General features: G+C 37.6%; 1 protein-coding gene across 2 annotated transcripts; it reads right to left on the bottom strand.

Moving 5' to 3' along the window:
• Nucleotides 1–2,393: 2,393 nt before the first annotated feature.
• On the bottom strand, nucleotides 2,394–13,009 carry LOC113228560 (coiled-coil domain-containing protein 96-like). 2 transcript variants are annotated; one of them, XM_026461909.1, is made up of 10 exons: nucleotides 12,895–13,009; nucleotides 11,228–11,258; nucleotides 10,202–10,370; nucleotides 8,504–8,627; nucleotides 8,121–8,267; nucleotides 7,578–7,779; nucleotides 5,965–6,140; nucleotides 5,364–5,468; nucleotides 2,818–2,909; nucleotides 2,394–2,620 (listed from the first exon to the last, which is right to left on the bottom strand). In XM_026461909.1, exons 1-10 carry the CDS (start codon nucleotides 12,904–12,906, stop codon nucleotides 2,614–2,616), a joined length of 1,065 nt encoding a protein of 354 aa, XP_026317694.1. In that variant the 5' UTR covers nucleotides 12,907–13,009; the 3' UTR covers nucleotides 2,394–2,613. The 2 variants fall into 2 exon arrangements, with proteins under 2 accessions (XP_026317694.1, XP_026317693.1); XM_026461908.1 differs by having other exon boundaries at nucleotides 2,394–2,909; nucleotides 12,895–13,006.
• Between the last annotated feature and the right edge of the window lie 1,070 nt (nucleotides 13,010–14,079).

Genomic DNA, 14,079 nt, shown 5'->3' with positions numbered 1-14,079 from the left:
GAGGGCGTTCCGCGCGGGGCTCGTCTGGTCAGCGGGACCGCGCGGATGCGCGAGGAGGAGGGTCGCGGGGGGAGAGACGTGTCGGTGTGTCGTTGCCGCTCGTCCTGTCCTCCGCGACCCTGGCGGGGCTGCACCGCTTTGAATGATGCAGTGGCGGCGGGGCCGCGGGGGAAGAGACGTGTCGGTGTGTCGTTGCCGCTTGTCCTATCCTCCGCGGCTGAACGTGGGCAGTTGGCCCGTGGTGGGCGCTCCAAGGGACTCTCTTCGGAGAGTCCGCGCGGAAGCGCGTTAGGTGTTGCGGCGGAGCCTCTCTTCGGAGATCCGCCGCGGGGGCTGGGGGAGCAGCCACTGAACTTCACAGTTGAGTGGATGCTGTCCTGGCCCCCCATGGCCCCTGGGTAGCGGACTCGGGGGAGTTCGTTGCCCAGCATAAAGGGGCCCGGGATGGAAGGCTCGTCTGGTGTTCGGCGAGCCTCACATTCGGAGTCGGGGGACCGATGTGTCTCCCTTCTCGAGGAGGGGCTGCGCAGGGCGCGGCCAGCCGCTGGTGGGGGCGCGGACGAGTGCAACAGCGTACCCGTACCCCCACCTACAGCGGAGAGGAGGAACACTCCGGGGGTTAAGGAACGTTAAGTCAACTCGACAAATTGGCGATTGGGTTGACCAGTTTATGGTCAGTGCATAGAGATATGTGGTCAGTCTTATCGACCTTAAAGGTCTCGGTAGGGGCTGATGTGGCGATCTCCTTACTCGCAAACTTACATAAATGTAAACTCTTTGTTTTGATGTTTAAAGTTTAGTTTAGTTTTCGAATGACAGGACAAAAATGTATAATTCAATTTCTTTTGTTAATTTGTAAAAAATACTATTGTAAATATTATATTATTACGTGGAGCTAACTTTTCTATTTTATTCTTGCCATGGCTGCTCCCCATAGATGCATTAATGATAATCAGAAAAACAATGATGTCGTTTATATCTATTATTACGCGAGAAAAGCCGCGGATAACAGCTACTAATATAATAAATTTAATAATTATTATAAATCATCCATTACTATTGAATAATTATTCAACATCATTAAGATTGAGAACGAATGCTAATTTACATTGCTATTGAATCGATTTCACAATTGGAATCGATTCAAATCGTACTTGTAACACTTTGGAACATCCCTAAAACTGCCAAAGTAGATCTGTCATCGAGAAAATAAATGATTGGAAATACTATAATGAAATTTTTGGTGTACTTGGATAAATATGATAATATTCCGTTTTGAGTAGTTCTAACGTTTATCATGAAATTACTCCTTATAGTTTATAAACATTTATATTTAGGGTAAACTTAAAAAACGCTACTTACGGTGTGTTTTCAATAAATAAACACCGAAATCACCAGCCCAAACAATAACACTCACACGATTGTCGTGACCTATTTTTGAAGTTGTTTATTTTTTTTTAATGACATACCCAGGCATTAAAAACTTTATGGTTTGCTAGAGTAGTTACCGAAATAGCAATTAATATTAGTTATTTTACCTCTAATAAATAACCTCGATATCCGATAAATCGGTTTAAAATCATCACCGGCACCTCTAGGTGTGGTATGCTTCCAGAGACGCATGAATCGCGCAACGCTCTGTGGCGGCATGCGTCCACGGCTGCATGTATCGCGTGAGCGGATATTTGAAGTGAGTTAATAATAGTAACATTTGAAAAAAAAAACGAGATCTTCGTTTAATTACGGTATTGGTTTCATCGTGCAATTTGAATTAAATTGTAAAACATTTGTGGCAAGCATTTTTAATAAATATTTCTTTGCCTTTAACTATCAGGCTGATCTTGATCACATTATTCCTTGTACCTAATATGATGATATTACGACAAGGAATATTGTAATAATGTTCGAGTATGTTACCATGTTCTGCTACAGCACGTAAATCACAACGATAAGGATGCTTCCTTGCTCGTTATATTGCAGATTGCTATTCGATATTAATTAACAAAGTCTATAATAGCCACCGTAGTCAATTTTAAAACGCAATATCTACTATGTAAATAGTATGTAATTCCCTCGGGCATTTCTGTACTAAAACATCGTAAATTTTAGATCAGATGGGGCAGACCCTTGCGATACTTCTACCAATTTAATTTAACAGACGGAGAAACGTCGGATCTGATGGATTTCTCGTATATTTTTGTCTAAATTTCGATTCCTGTATCATAGTAGACCGCAAAAGTAATCTGGAAAGATGCTACAATTATTAATTTTAATCAGTTGTCGGTTAATTATGAAACAAATTTGTTTTTAATGAACCGCGTTTTACAGGTACCTTTGCAAGTATACCTTAGAAGATGGAATAAAATAAGTTTAAACATTAAAACTATCTAACGATCAAGTATAAAAAAAAAGCCTTTATTAAGTTTTACTCAAAATGTAAGTAATTACACAGTAAGGTATCAAATTCTTCGAACACCATTCCGTGATGCAATGCAAAATAAATTTATTTGAGTAATAAGTTTGTAAAAGAAAAAAGTGTAAATAATAAAACGAGTAAGTCGCCGTCGAGTTGGTTGTCGCTGCACTGGCGTTATTGGCAACTTACCGCTGAATTCAGCTCCTATTGGATTATAAATTACAAATTATCTAAACCATTTACATACTAGTAGTACAAAATATAGAATTTAAAAATACGTAATTGAAGTATTTTCCCACATGTTACATGAGCGTCGTCGGATAATGTGTATTAAAATATTAATTTATGTATTAAATAACTAATTAATAGAATTAGATTCATCACTATAATCACTGTCTTCCCTTTTTTCGCTTTTACGTGCGTTACGCAGTTCCATACATGTTTTCGATATGGACAGCTCAAGACTTTTCTTCTTCTCCTTTAATTTCGCCAACTAGAACAAGGATACATCAAAATCTTGTGGCATGAATATGTGGCATTTGGCGAAATTTTGGTAGTTATTTTAATTTTAAAATTTACTTTTTACTTCGTGCATATTGCAGGAAGTAAAAATAACCATGAAATAATTGATGTTCACATGATCACCATCATCATCATCCTATCGCACTATCGAAGTTCACAGCTGGACATAGGCCTCTCCCAATGTGTGCCATTTCGCCCGGCCTGTGCATTATCACCTAGGCCATGTAGAGTCTCACAGGTAAATCTGTGGAAATGAGTAGTATAAGAGCCTATGCACACGACGCATCAAACGTGCGTTTCAGGCGTCGTAAACGCGCGTCGCGTAGTGAATCGACGCAAAGGCGCGCAAACATCGTTTCAAGCAAGAAGTTTATAATACTCCACTGGAGTTTACACTTAGACTGACTAAGTGTAATTAGTTTCATGTAGTTGCTTCATTTCAAAAACTAACTAAAACATACAAACAAAATTAAAACTATCTCCTATTAAAAAACGCGATGATACACACGCGTGACAACAGCGCGTCTGCGGCGCGTATACGAACAGATGATGCGCGTTTACGCGCTGTAAAATGACCTAGATGATAATGTACTAGCAGAACACTACAGGTGGACGCCATGATTATGTTCACATAGTAGAGGATGTTTACGCTCTGATACTTAAAAATATGGCATCCTGTCTGAGCAGAGTGTGAGAGAGCTCTAAGTGTCGTATTCCAGAGCTCTACTCAATACTCAAGTCAGGAATTGAGTATTGCAGTGAGCACTGAAAATCATACTCAAGTCTTTGCCATTAGGGTCGTATTTCCAGTGCTTGAAATCATACTGAAGTCTGCTCAAATCCTGACTTGAATATTGAGTAGAGTTCTGGAATACGACCCTAAGAGAGTTATTTAAATGATAGAGGATAGGTTGGACTCCGATCTGCTCGTGAGGTTCACCGCTGAGGTTTGCAACCTGGGAGGTCGGTGATCTTAGCGAGTGTCATGGAGTGTGACTCAGCATTTATTTTCATTTATTTTGTTATTATCAATATATTTTGTATTAACAATAGAATAAGAGTAATTTGTAAGCATATTAATAAAATAGACTTTAAATTATTGTCTGCAAAAATGATTTTTTTTTTATATTTGGCGAAATTAGTCACGTAAATACGTGGTTACCTAATACACAAGTTTTACTAATTCAGGGATCAGTTTCCAGAACCATATTAAAATACGATCTAGTATATTACTTTTACCAACACTACGTACTTATGTAGAAAACTCATTACTTATTATTATTTACCAAGACGCACGTCAGCTGTCACTGACCGTGCTATAGTTGTAAACTTTCAGGACCATATTGTGTGATTTGTCTTGTAAAGCTAACTTAATCTACTGTGTTTCAAGTTACGTTTATATTATCGCGATAAAATATTATACTTCATAGTTATACTGTGCTTTAGTAACCTACTATTTTATCACAATAAAATACACTATTAATCACAGAAATATAATCGATACTGCTCGTTTACGCAATCCTTTAGAGTCTACATGACCTGAGTGGTAATACACGAGCCGAACATCCGGTGGTATCTTTAATAAAACTATGCCGTCCAACTTCTGGCGCCGACTTTTGACGTGTTGTAAGGAGAAATCGTTCAAGATAATCGGTATGCATTTCAGACCCCCAGTTACACTTTGCTTCTAGCGAAGAGTAGCTAGATTTCTTCTTGATTGTTAGGTTTTGTTTATGCGGTTGAAATAACGAGTTGAATTAAAATTCAAGAGTCCATATATTCCATAAGACATTGTAAACAAAGCAGTTGCCTTTTTACGACCGGGAAATATAATGGTTCATGAATTTGCTACATGTTACGTCATGTTTGTCAGATGAAGATAAACAATAACATAATGGGTAGTTTTTCGAGGAAAGCTCGTAAAGACATGTTTTGATATCATAACAAAAGCAAATGCAACGTTAAAAATAAATTCACAAATCGCAGTTTCAAATACATTACATATCGTGTGTAATAAATATGTAGAAATGGTTTTCCAATTCTTAATACATTAAATACAGGGCAGTACTGCCGCCTAACCTGTTTCTGCCGCCAAGCAGTAATGTTACTATTACTGCGTTCCGGCTTTAAAGTAAGGGTGCTGGTGAAATTACAGGCACATAGGACTTGTCAACTTATGTCTCAGAGTGGCGGGCGCAGTAGCAGTTCCCCTCTGGTCGTTGCGATTTAAAGCTCTGAGTGGCACTGCAACTGTTATGGACAGGCGTGTAGCTTACCATCAGGCGCACGACTCATTCGTCCCGTCACTTGATGTTATAAAAAAAATGCGTATCGAATTGTTATCGTTATGGCAAAAGGGACCCCAGAATAAGAAATATGGGCGTTTCTTTGCCTAGCAGCGCCATAATTAAACACAAGAAATTACCTGATCAACAGCGTCTTGGAAGTCGCGAAGTAAGTCCTTTCTTGTGAGCAAACCAGCTTTCATACGCTCCGCTTCCAAAGACCAGCGAAGTTTATCGCGGCGACTCTATAGTTATTAGAAACAATATTTCAACAAATTGCATCATATTAAGTCAACATACTTGCACCGGATAACACAAATTTATTATAAGATGAAAGAAAAAAAATAGTCTATTCTATAAATTTCACATCAAAACAAAAAGTAACAAAAAGTAAAAATGTACAAATAATTTTGAATAGTCACATTTAAAGCTGGCATTGCAATTTAAATGAACTAAACCAAGCCTTCCATCAAGATAGTGAAATATTATTAATTGCTGACACGCACAGGTGTTTCTGGCCCATATTGATGATGGTCCTTTGTTTCAGTTTAAACTTTCAGCTCCAATAATGCCGCTAACAGTGGCGGATTTGCAGTCTTGGCCACCCTAGGCCCCTGGCTATGGCCACTATGACTATATGTAGTCAGTACCAGCCGCCCCATTCTCAGCACTCGTATACCTACTGGTAAACATATCAGATATGTTATCGGCTTTTGCCAATTTATTTTACATTATACTAACCTTGACGGTACTAAGATCTTCTCTGGCTCTCTGGTACTCAATTTCAGCATCACCAAGGTCGCATTCAGTTATGTCAATAATCTCATCCGTGTGATGCATCTTCTCTCTAATGTGAGCCAATATTTGGTTGTGCTCTGTACACTTCATTCTGTTCTTAATAAGTTCATCATCGCGCTCTGATATTAATAAATTAAACCTCATGTTATTAAAATTGAAACCTAAGCCTACTTAGGAATGAAACTATTTTTCCGGATTTAAATCGCGTATATTTGTTTTTTCAAACAAACCGACGTTTCGGGCCCTTTACAGGTCCCATGGTCACGGTTGAATCGCGTATATTTGTTTTTTCAAACAAACCGACGTTTCGGGCCCTTTACAGGTCCCATGATCACGGTTGAGTCAACCAATAACAATAACAACAAATATACGCGATTTAAACCCGGAAAAATAGTTTCATTCCTATGTATAACAATCGCGAAAACCTAAGAACTCGATACCTAAGCCTACTGTGTTAAGCAGACATTCCATTGCTGATGTCAGGAGAGCGTTTATGATCTAATCGGCTACACTGGCCCAATACAGGTCGAAAACTTTACAGTTCTCAAAGGAACTTCTTAGAATTGTCAATTTCATAAGGATGTTTTCTTTCTCAGTTAAAGTAAACTAGTTAACTAACTTAGCAGTAGTGGAACTCTTTGTGAAAGAGTTCGTCCTGGGAAGTACTGCCACCTTACCTTACCTATATCTGCCGCCAAACAGTGATGTTAACATTACTGCGTTTCGGTTTTGAAGGATAAAGGTGCTGGTGAAATTACTGGCGCATGGGACTTGTCAACTTATGTTTCAGGGTGACTCTCAGATCTCAAGGCGAAAACTGCACTATTGATGAGATGCTGGCGGTATTTAAAGGACGATGCAAATTTGCGTTATACATACCGTACAACCTCTGGCACTCGCGAGAGACGTCAAGTATGTCCGTTCAAAAAGGATAAAGAAACATCTCATACATATAATGCACGCTAGTTTTACATATACTACCTATATACCCGGATCATACGGTAAGGTACTGCAATAGTTGCAGCAGTTGCACGTCTCTGATTGAGGACGTAGAAGACTAATTTTTAATAATAAGTTTGAGTGACCTTTCTTTTAGTATATAAGACTATTAATTCCTATTATTATTCAGAATACTTTACTAAAAATAAAACAAATATCAAAATTATGTTTTCAATGTTGATTTTGCACGTGTTATTGAGAACGCTAATTAAATATTTATTTATACAATTTATTGTTACTATTTTTATTTCAGTATATGTCTTGAGAACCTTTACTTAATACGTATTTGTTAAAATTTAGACAACTACTTTAATTTTAGAATAAAATTATCGATGAAATTCGGGTCACGATGACCCGGCGTCATCGTCGGCGTAATTATTTTCACGTCATTGGCGCCGGGTTAAAAAAAACAAGTCCTTATACTGACACTTGGACACAACAATGACTGCTGATGTATGAGTGAAGATCTCAACGTGGCCATCGATAGCGCAATCACAGTGCCATACTATTCAACGTTAGTGTAATTCTAAAACAAAAGTAGCATCAACATAATATACCTTCTAGTTTGTTACTATAATTGATATGATCTACTCGAAGTTGTTCGTAGTGTGCGACATAGAGTCCAGGAGCGATTCTTTCTAGCTTTTTAACAATGCTCTCTAACTCAGCTACTGCATTTCTTACTCGTAAGTATTTTAAATGCATCGATGAAGCTTGTTCAGTCTTGCGCCTTTGCACGTGTAGGAATCTTGCTACGGTCTGTATACAAAAAACGACAAGTTTTCAATTTGCATTAGTAATATCAAAGAAAAAACTGGTTTTTATTAAATCTAGGCAAATCGATAAGATATTTATTGAGCCAATTTGTTTAGACTTAAAGCTACAGTATATTAGCTGATCTTGAAACTAATACATTAATAGGTTGACTGCCCAGGGCTTGGGAAATAGGAAAATATTTTAAGATATTTGTGACTTTTTTTACGTTACAATGGCCTCACTTCTTTGTAGAAGACTACCTAAATACCATTTCATTACGCAAATAACGTAAGGTATCATCTGTATAATGTTCAGCAGTTTCGGAAAGTGAGCAACGTGTGTACCTTGTCTGATATTGGTTTCCCCTTTTTAGAATAAATAAGTCCGGTTCCAGTATTCCTTTCGTGAGTCTGAAGATCATGAAATTTCTTATCCGCCTTTTGTAATTGTTCCATATATTGCCCTTGTACTGCATTCACCTTTGCTTTTATCTGTAATAAATAGAACTTCTTTAAAAAGCAATACTTCTTGCATATTTCACGATGGATTTGTTTCTTTTGTGTTCACTCTCGGTAATAATAAGTTATGTGACATACCTTAACCTAAAATACAATATACACAATATAATAATCAATCTAAAAGACTGGTAATTATTATAGTTGTTTTTGTTTGCATCTAAATCCTTGGATTTTAGTTGTCAATACTATAAAAATTCTTCTATCCTTACTTCGGCAACTTCACGATGCTCTTTTTCCTTAAGATCTTCATAAGAAAACAACTTTTGGTGGTATTTTTCTTCTAAATCATCTTGACCTTCGTAAGGCTTTAAAACGTGTTCGAGTTTCCTTTTTCTGAAAACCGACATTTCGATAAGCATTTATTTAATTATTTATTTTTTAAGGAATAACAAATAATTGTACATGGTATGATCACATGCGTTGTGAAATTCTCTAACATAAGTATACGTATAATCAACAACATTATCCACATATTACAGCACGTTAATTTAAACATTTGAAATGGTTCCGAAAATTGATCTTTCATCTATAAATACTTGTGAAGACAACGCTGTTATGTTACGGTAATGATTTGTATGAGCGAAATAATCATACATAATAGTTCCTGCAAGAAATTTCTGTTGTGGCATGTACAGGGTCAGAGCACGACAATCTTGACACTTAAAATTTGACATTATGCCGCCTGCAATAAGAACGTTCCAAAGTCGAAAGTATTAAGCTTGATGTGCTCTTGAGAGTTTGGGAATAATCAGTAGCAATACATCTCGTCTACAGTGATGGATAAGAGCATGATATAATGCATGTCGAAGAAGGTTTAACCACCCCAGTTAGACGTTAGAAGTTCCCAATCTGCTTCGCTCAGTAACGCTGGCTATGGACTAAACCCTAATTAGCTCGGTATACAATGCCAGCAATGGAGGGTGATGAGTTAATGGTGATGATTGAAAAGTAAAGTCAATTACCATTATTTCAGTGGGGGAATAATAACAATAATGTAATAACCGGACAACCACACTAATTATCTGGTTTTAATCTTCATAAAGAGTACTAACCAGGCATATGAAATCCACTCAGAACACCGAGACCAGAACCTATTTAGAAAAGTTCCCAAATTGGTCCTAGCGGTCACTGTACAACATATGACGCATTTCAAAAGATTTTTCCATTAACCTGACGGTGAGCTAAAACATCTTGAGGAAATCTGACGACCGGAAAAGAATGTGAGCGGTAATGAATATTTATGAGATCAACTGGATAAATGTCCATTAGAAGAAAAGGCCTGTTTGATATCCACCATAAAGAAACTGAATAAGTCAGGACTTATGTTTTCTTAGACGTGAAAAATTACATCATTATCTTCAGTCTTTTCCTAGCTAAGACGCGTTACTTAAAAAAAACGAATAGCACCAATCCTATTTATGCTTTTGTTCTTTTACTGAAACGGTAATATCTATTTCTTTTTTATGTAATAGACACAGGCTTGGTCAATATCTCACAATAACAGAGACTATGTGACCGACCATGATCCAAAAAATGTCTATTCACTCTTGAATAGCCCTAAATTGGACTTTTCAGGAAAATTGGATGTGGGTCCATTGATTTCCTATACTTGAAGATTCCGTACGTGTTAGGAAACAAGAAACAAAGCACTTCGTGTAAATGAGCAGTTCATCAACGGCATAAGGGTGGAGTGCTCCGGACATTCTAAACGACCAAAGGAGCAATAGTATTAAATTAAAATGTTCCTGCGCCCACTCTCCGAAAGATATTTGTTTGAATACCGTCAGCATGCCCTATTCGACTCCACAAGACAATCGTTGCGAATAAATCTCGTTGCTTAACTAATAATAACTTCTTTCAAAACGACTTATTATGTTATAGTACCTGTGACTTTGTATTATACTTACTTATAATACTCAGCTAATCGCTTATGAAGTATATTGTTTTTCATCTGTACTTGCATGCGGTCAAACACTAAGTCTCTGTAGGCTGCCAGGTACTCATCTCTATCAATAGCAGCAGGTCCAGTCTCTACGCCTTTTCCTATTTGATCGACAGGTCCTTCTTGTTCACTTGCTGTTAAATAATATTATTAAAATATTACGAAATATCTAAGTAAGCCGTTAAAATATATGTGGGCGACATAATAACATAATAAGTTACGTATATTACGGCAAATTAAAAAATGTAGATGATAAAAACTGATTATAAAAAAATGTGGGATTACGTATGTAGGACAAAAAAATCTGTATATGCATGTAACGGTAGGTTTGAAATATTTTTTTATGACCGCAATGTGGGCGCTGGTGTGATTCCCGGTAACCCAAATTAAGAAATGAATTTTTCTAAATCGATTCTAGTCTAGGTGTTCTAGATAGTGAGTTATGTTGCATATGAATTGATACTCATAGTACAGGGAAATTACTAATTTGAGACCAGGTAATTCGTGTGTTTGGCTGGCATATTATTGTATAATACAATAATATGTCAGACATATATTAATAATTATTACTATATAAAAAGGTGTCTCGCATGAGCAGCAAGACAGGAACGCATAATAAACTAATCAAAAATAAAACGCATACACTCCTAGCCCCGCCCCTGTGTGTCTATATCATCCGCAACACAGGAAACCCTATGTTGCGGATAATATAGACACACATAGACAATCACAAATTACACCCAAACTTTCGAGAGAAATAAATGTAGGCAAATATTTCTCCCGGCCCGGGAATCGAAGTGTTCGGCCACAAAGGCAGTGCACGAATCAAGCTCAAAACTGAAAATGCGAAAATTAAATAATAATGGAGGTTACTTACATTCTGTACTGTGGCGATAAGTTTGTAAAGACAAGCATCTTCTTAACATTTATTGAAATAAATTTTATTAATACTGCCCAAAATTACATTTACTTATTAAGTGTTTAAACTTACCAGATTCTATTGAGGATTGACTGTCATCCAACTGAAATGATAGTTTAAAAACATTAGACCAATTGCATATTAATCCCAATGTGTTCAATATAATTATTCGACTTCATAAATATGGAGTCGATTTCCATACATTACAAAATTCAAAAAGCACTAAGTTACGTGAAGCTGTATCAAGTACGTATCCTCTTCATTGCAAACTTTTAACTGTTGTCTTTTTTATAATATCAAATATGATGGAATTGCTTAAAAATAATTAATAACATCCTAACTCATAATACTATCCAGGTATACAGGTTCACTAGGTAAAATATACCTATAAAAGCTTCAGACTATAATCTTCTATCCACTGTCTGTACGAAGGTATCTCGAAAAGCATGGTATGTTTAATAGTCTGAATACGTGGCTTATCGTGGCTAATCTGAATATAAGGGTGCCTTTCCACCAAAGCTGTGCCAGGTAGCTAGGCGGTGAGAGGATGTGCAGCGGCGAGGTGCAAGAATGCGTTACGGACTCTTTTCAGCTATGCGTGGCGGGGTACGGTGTGGTGGGGTGAGCGGTGGCGATGTGTCAGTGTCGGTTAGTGTCATACTTTCAGTAGGTCTAGTTTCCTACACTGTTTTGCACACATTCCGCTCCTACATCTCTCGCACACATTTATCGCACACATCTCTCGCTATTTTGTATGTATAAATACTTAGCTCCGCTAGGCTGCCTTTCCACCAGAGATGTGCGAGGTAGCGAGGATGTGTAGCGGCGCTGTGAAACGGAGTGATGTTTTCCACCCAAGCTGTGCGAGGATGCGTTACGAACTCTTTCCAGTTATGCACAAGCGGGTAAAGTTGTGGTGGGGAAAGCGGTGGCGATATCTCAGTGTCAATTAGTGTCATACTTTCAGTAGCTCTGGTTTCCTACACCGTTTTGCATTCCTCGCCCGCATCCCTCGCACACATTCCTCGCACACATCTCTCGCACACATTTCTCGCTATTTTGTATGTATAAATACTTAGCTCCACTTACACTTTTCCACCGGAGTTGCGCTAAGCGAGGCTAGGAAAATGAAATAATTATATTGGTGGATTTTTCCCTCACACACTGCGTCACTACGTAGCACATCTCTGTTGGAAAGGCAGCCTTACCCTTTTCCACCGGAGCTGCGCTAAGCGAGGTTAGGAAAATGAAGAAATCCATTGGTGGATATTTTCCTCGCACACCGCCTCGCTACGTCGCACATCTCTGGTGGAAAGGCAGCCTAAGGGCAAAGTGGTTTTATCTAGCTCAAGCACAAGTGCTGCATTAGGTAGCTCCTCGGAAAGAAATTTAGATCCAGTTACCACTATTACACGACGATTATATCACGATAGCATCACGATTGCAGACTGCTAATACAGCCTGCGTGTAGCCATGTATCAAGTGGCTACTATTATGCAATTGCAAGTCATAATGCGGTGTGACGTATACGGTACACTACGTGTGTTACTGTTGATCGTGACCAACAGTCAATCTACGTTCAAAACAAGACCAACAAAACTATTTAAATCAAGCAACAAAATATGCAAAATAGGTTAAAGTAGGAATATCTAATGAACAAAGGCAACGACGACGTGACATTATCCCCAATCGCATGTCACAAACAACATTAATTAAATTGAATACGTCGCTAGGCATACCTTTTCGGCCATGTTGCGTGATCTAACTGAATTACTCAACTTTTATTGATCTGTACAGGGTTACTTCAAAATTATTTTATTTCATTATCCGAAACACAACATGCAAAGAAAACGGTTGCTATGGTAACTCGTCAATAAGAATCGAACGCTCTAAGCATGACATCTCGATTGCCATATTGGAACTGCGGCAGACGAGCGTTTGTTCTTCATCAAATGCCAGTGGTTAGTTGCTTGCACACAATGTCGTACTCTTGTTATATATAATAAGGCCACATAAAATGTTTTTATCACATGAAAACAACGACTTCAATCTATAGACAAGCACATTCACATCATGTGTTGAATTTTGTCAAAGAGTATCAGTATCATAGTACCGTGGACAGACGTAACAGTCTTTACCTATTGGGAATGACCTAGGCAGGCAGACAATATTGAGTGTTTTCCAATGGTATATATCTATCCATGGTTGCGGAATTAATGCAAAGCCCCTAGCAAAGTCTCTATTAGTTGACAATACTTTTCAGTTTGCTTTGAACCAGGGTCCTTCCGTATATTAATAATAATTATAAATTATTATATTATTACAAAGAAAACAAATTAAGTAAAACAAAAAAAAATCAGTCGAGTTGTCGAGTTGTTGGAATTATTGATGTTATTTTATGTATTTTTCCTTGCGGAAAGCATTGCCTAGTCAAGTGCATAGATATCGTTGAGCCTAATCTTTTTTATATTTTTTAAATTCATGTGGTGACCCTACGAATTGTTATAATCGTATTAAACATACTCTGTTATTGTGTAGTCAGAACACTCTGTTGCTTATTAACCTATGATTTATGTTTTGTCTTGTTTTACCACGCGTCATTTTGCAAAACTGATGGATAGTGTGAAATTTTGTATACTGTTTAGCGATTATCAAATATTATAATGCACAAATTAAACAAAAACCACAACATTACTTACCGAATCTATGTAAATAATTTAAAACTTTTAATTTATGTTCACACGATTAGTCAAATAGCGAAATGTGAGCAGTATACTGATGAAATTAATTTTAAAAGAGGACCGCATCTGCGTCCGCCATCTTGAATGTTTAACAACTAACTAAGTGATGTTCAGCGTCTTCACCGGACATCAGTGAAACTCAGCGTATGTATGGAACGCCGGATCTAGTACTTTGGTACATAG

Source organism: Hyposmocoma kahamanoa, unplaced genomic scaffold, assembly GCF_003589595.1.
Source record: "Hyposmocoma kahamanoa isolate Upper Pololo Valley unplaced genomic scaffold, ASM358959v1 232, whole genome shotgun sequence".
NCBI lineage: Eukaryota > Metazoa > Arthropoda > Insecta > Lepidoptera > Cosmopterigidae > Hyposmocoma > Hyposmocoma kahamanoa.
This window is presented reverse-complemented; position numbering and strand designations above follow the sequence as displayed.

Coding starts and splice junctions, on each gene's coding strand:
- LOC113228560 (XM_026461908.1), bottom strand. Junction 8,268..8,503: donor AGCATCGTGAAGTTGCCGAA/GTAAGGATAGAA, acceptor TATTTATTACAG/ATAAAAGCAAAGGTGAATGC. Junction 7,780..8,120: donor GGAAACCAATATCAGACAAG/GTACACACGTTG, acceptor TTTTGTATACAG/ACCGTAGCAAGATTCCTACA.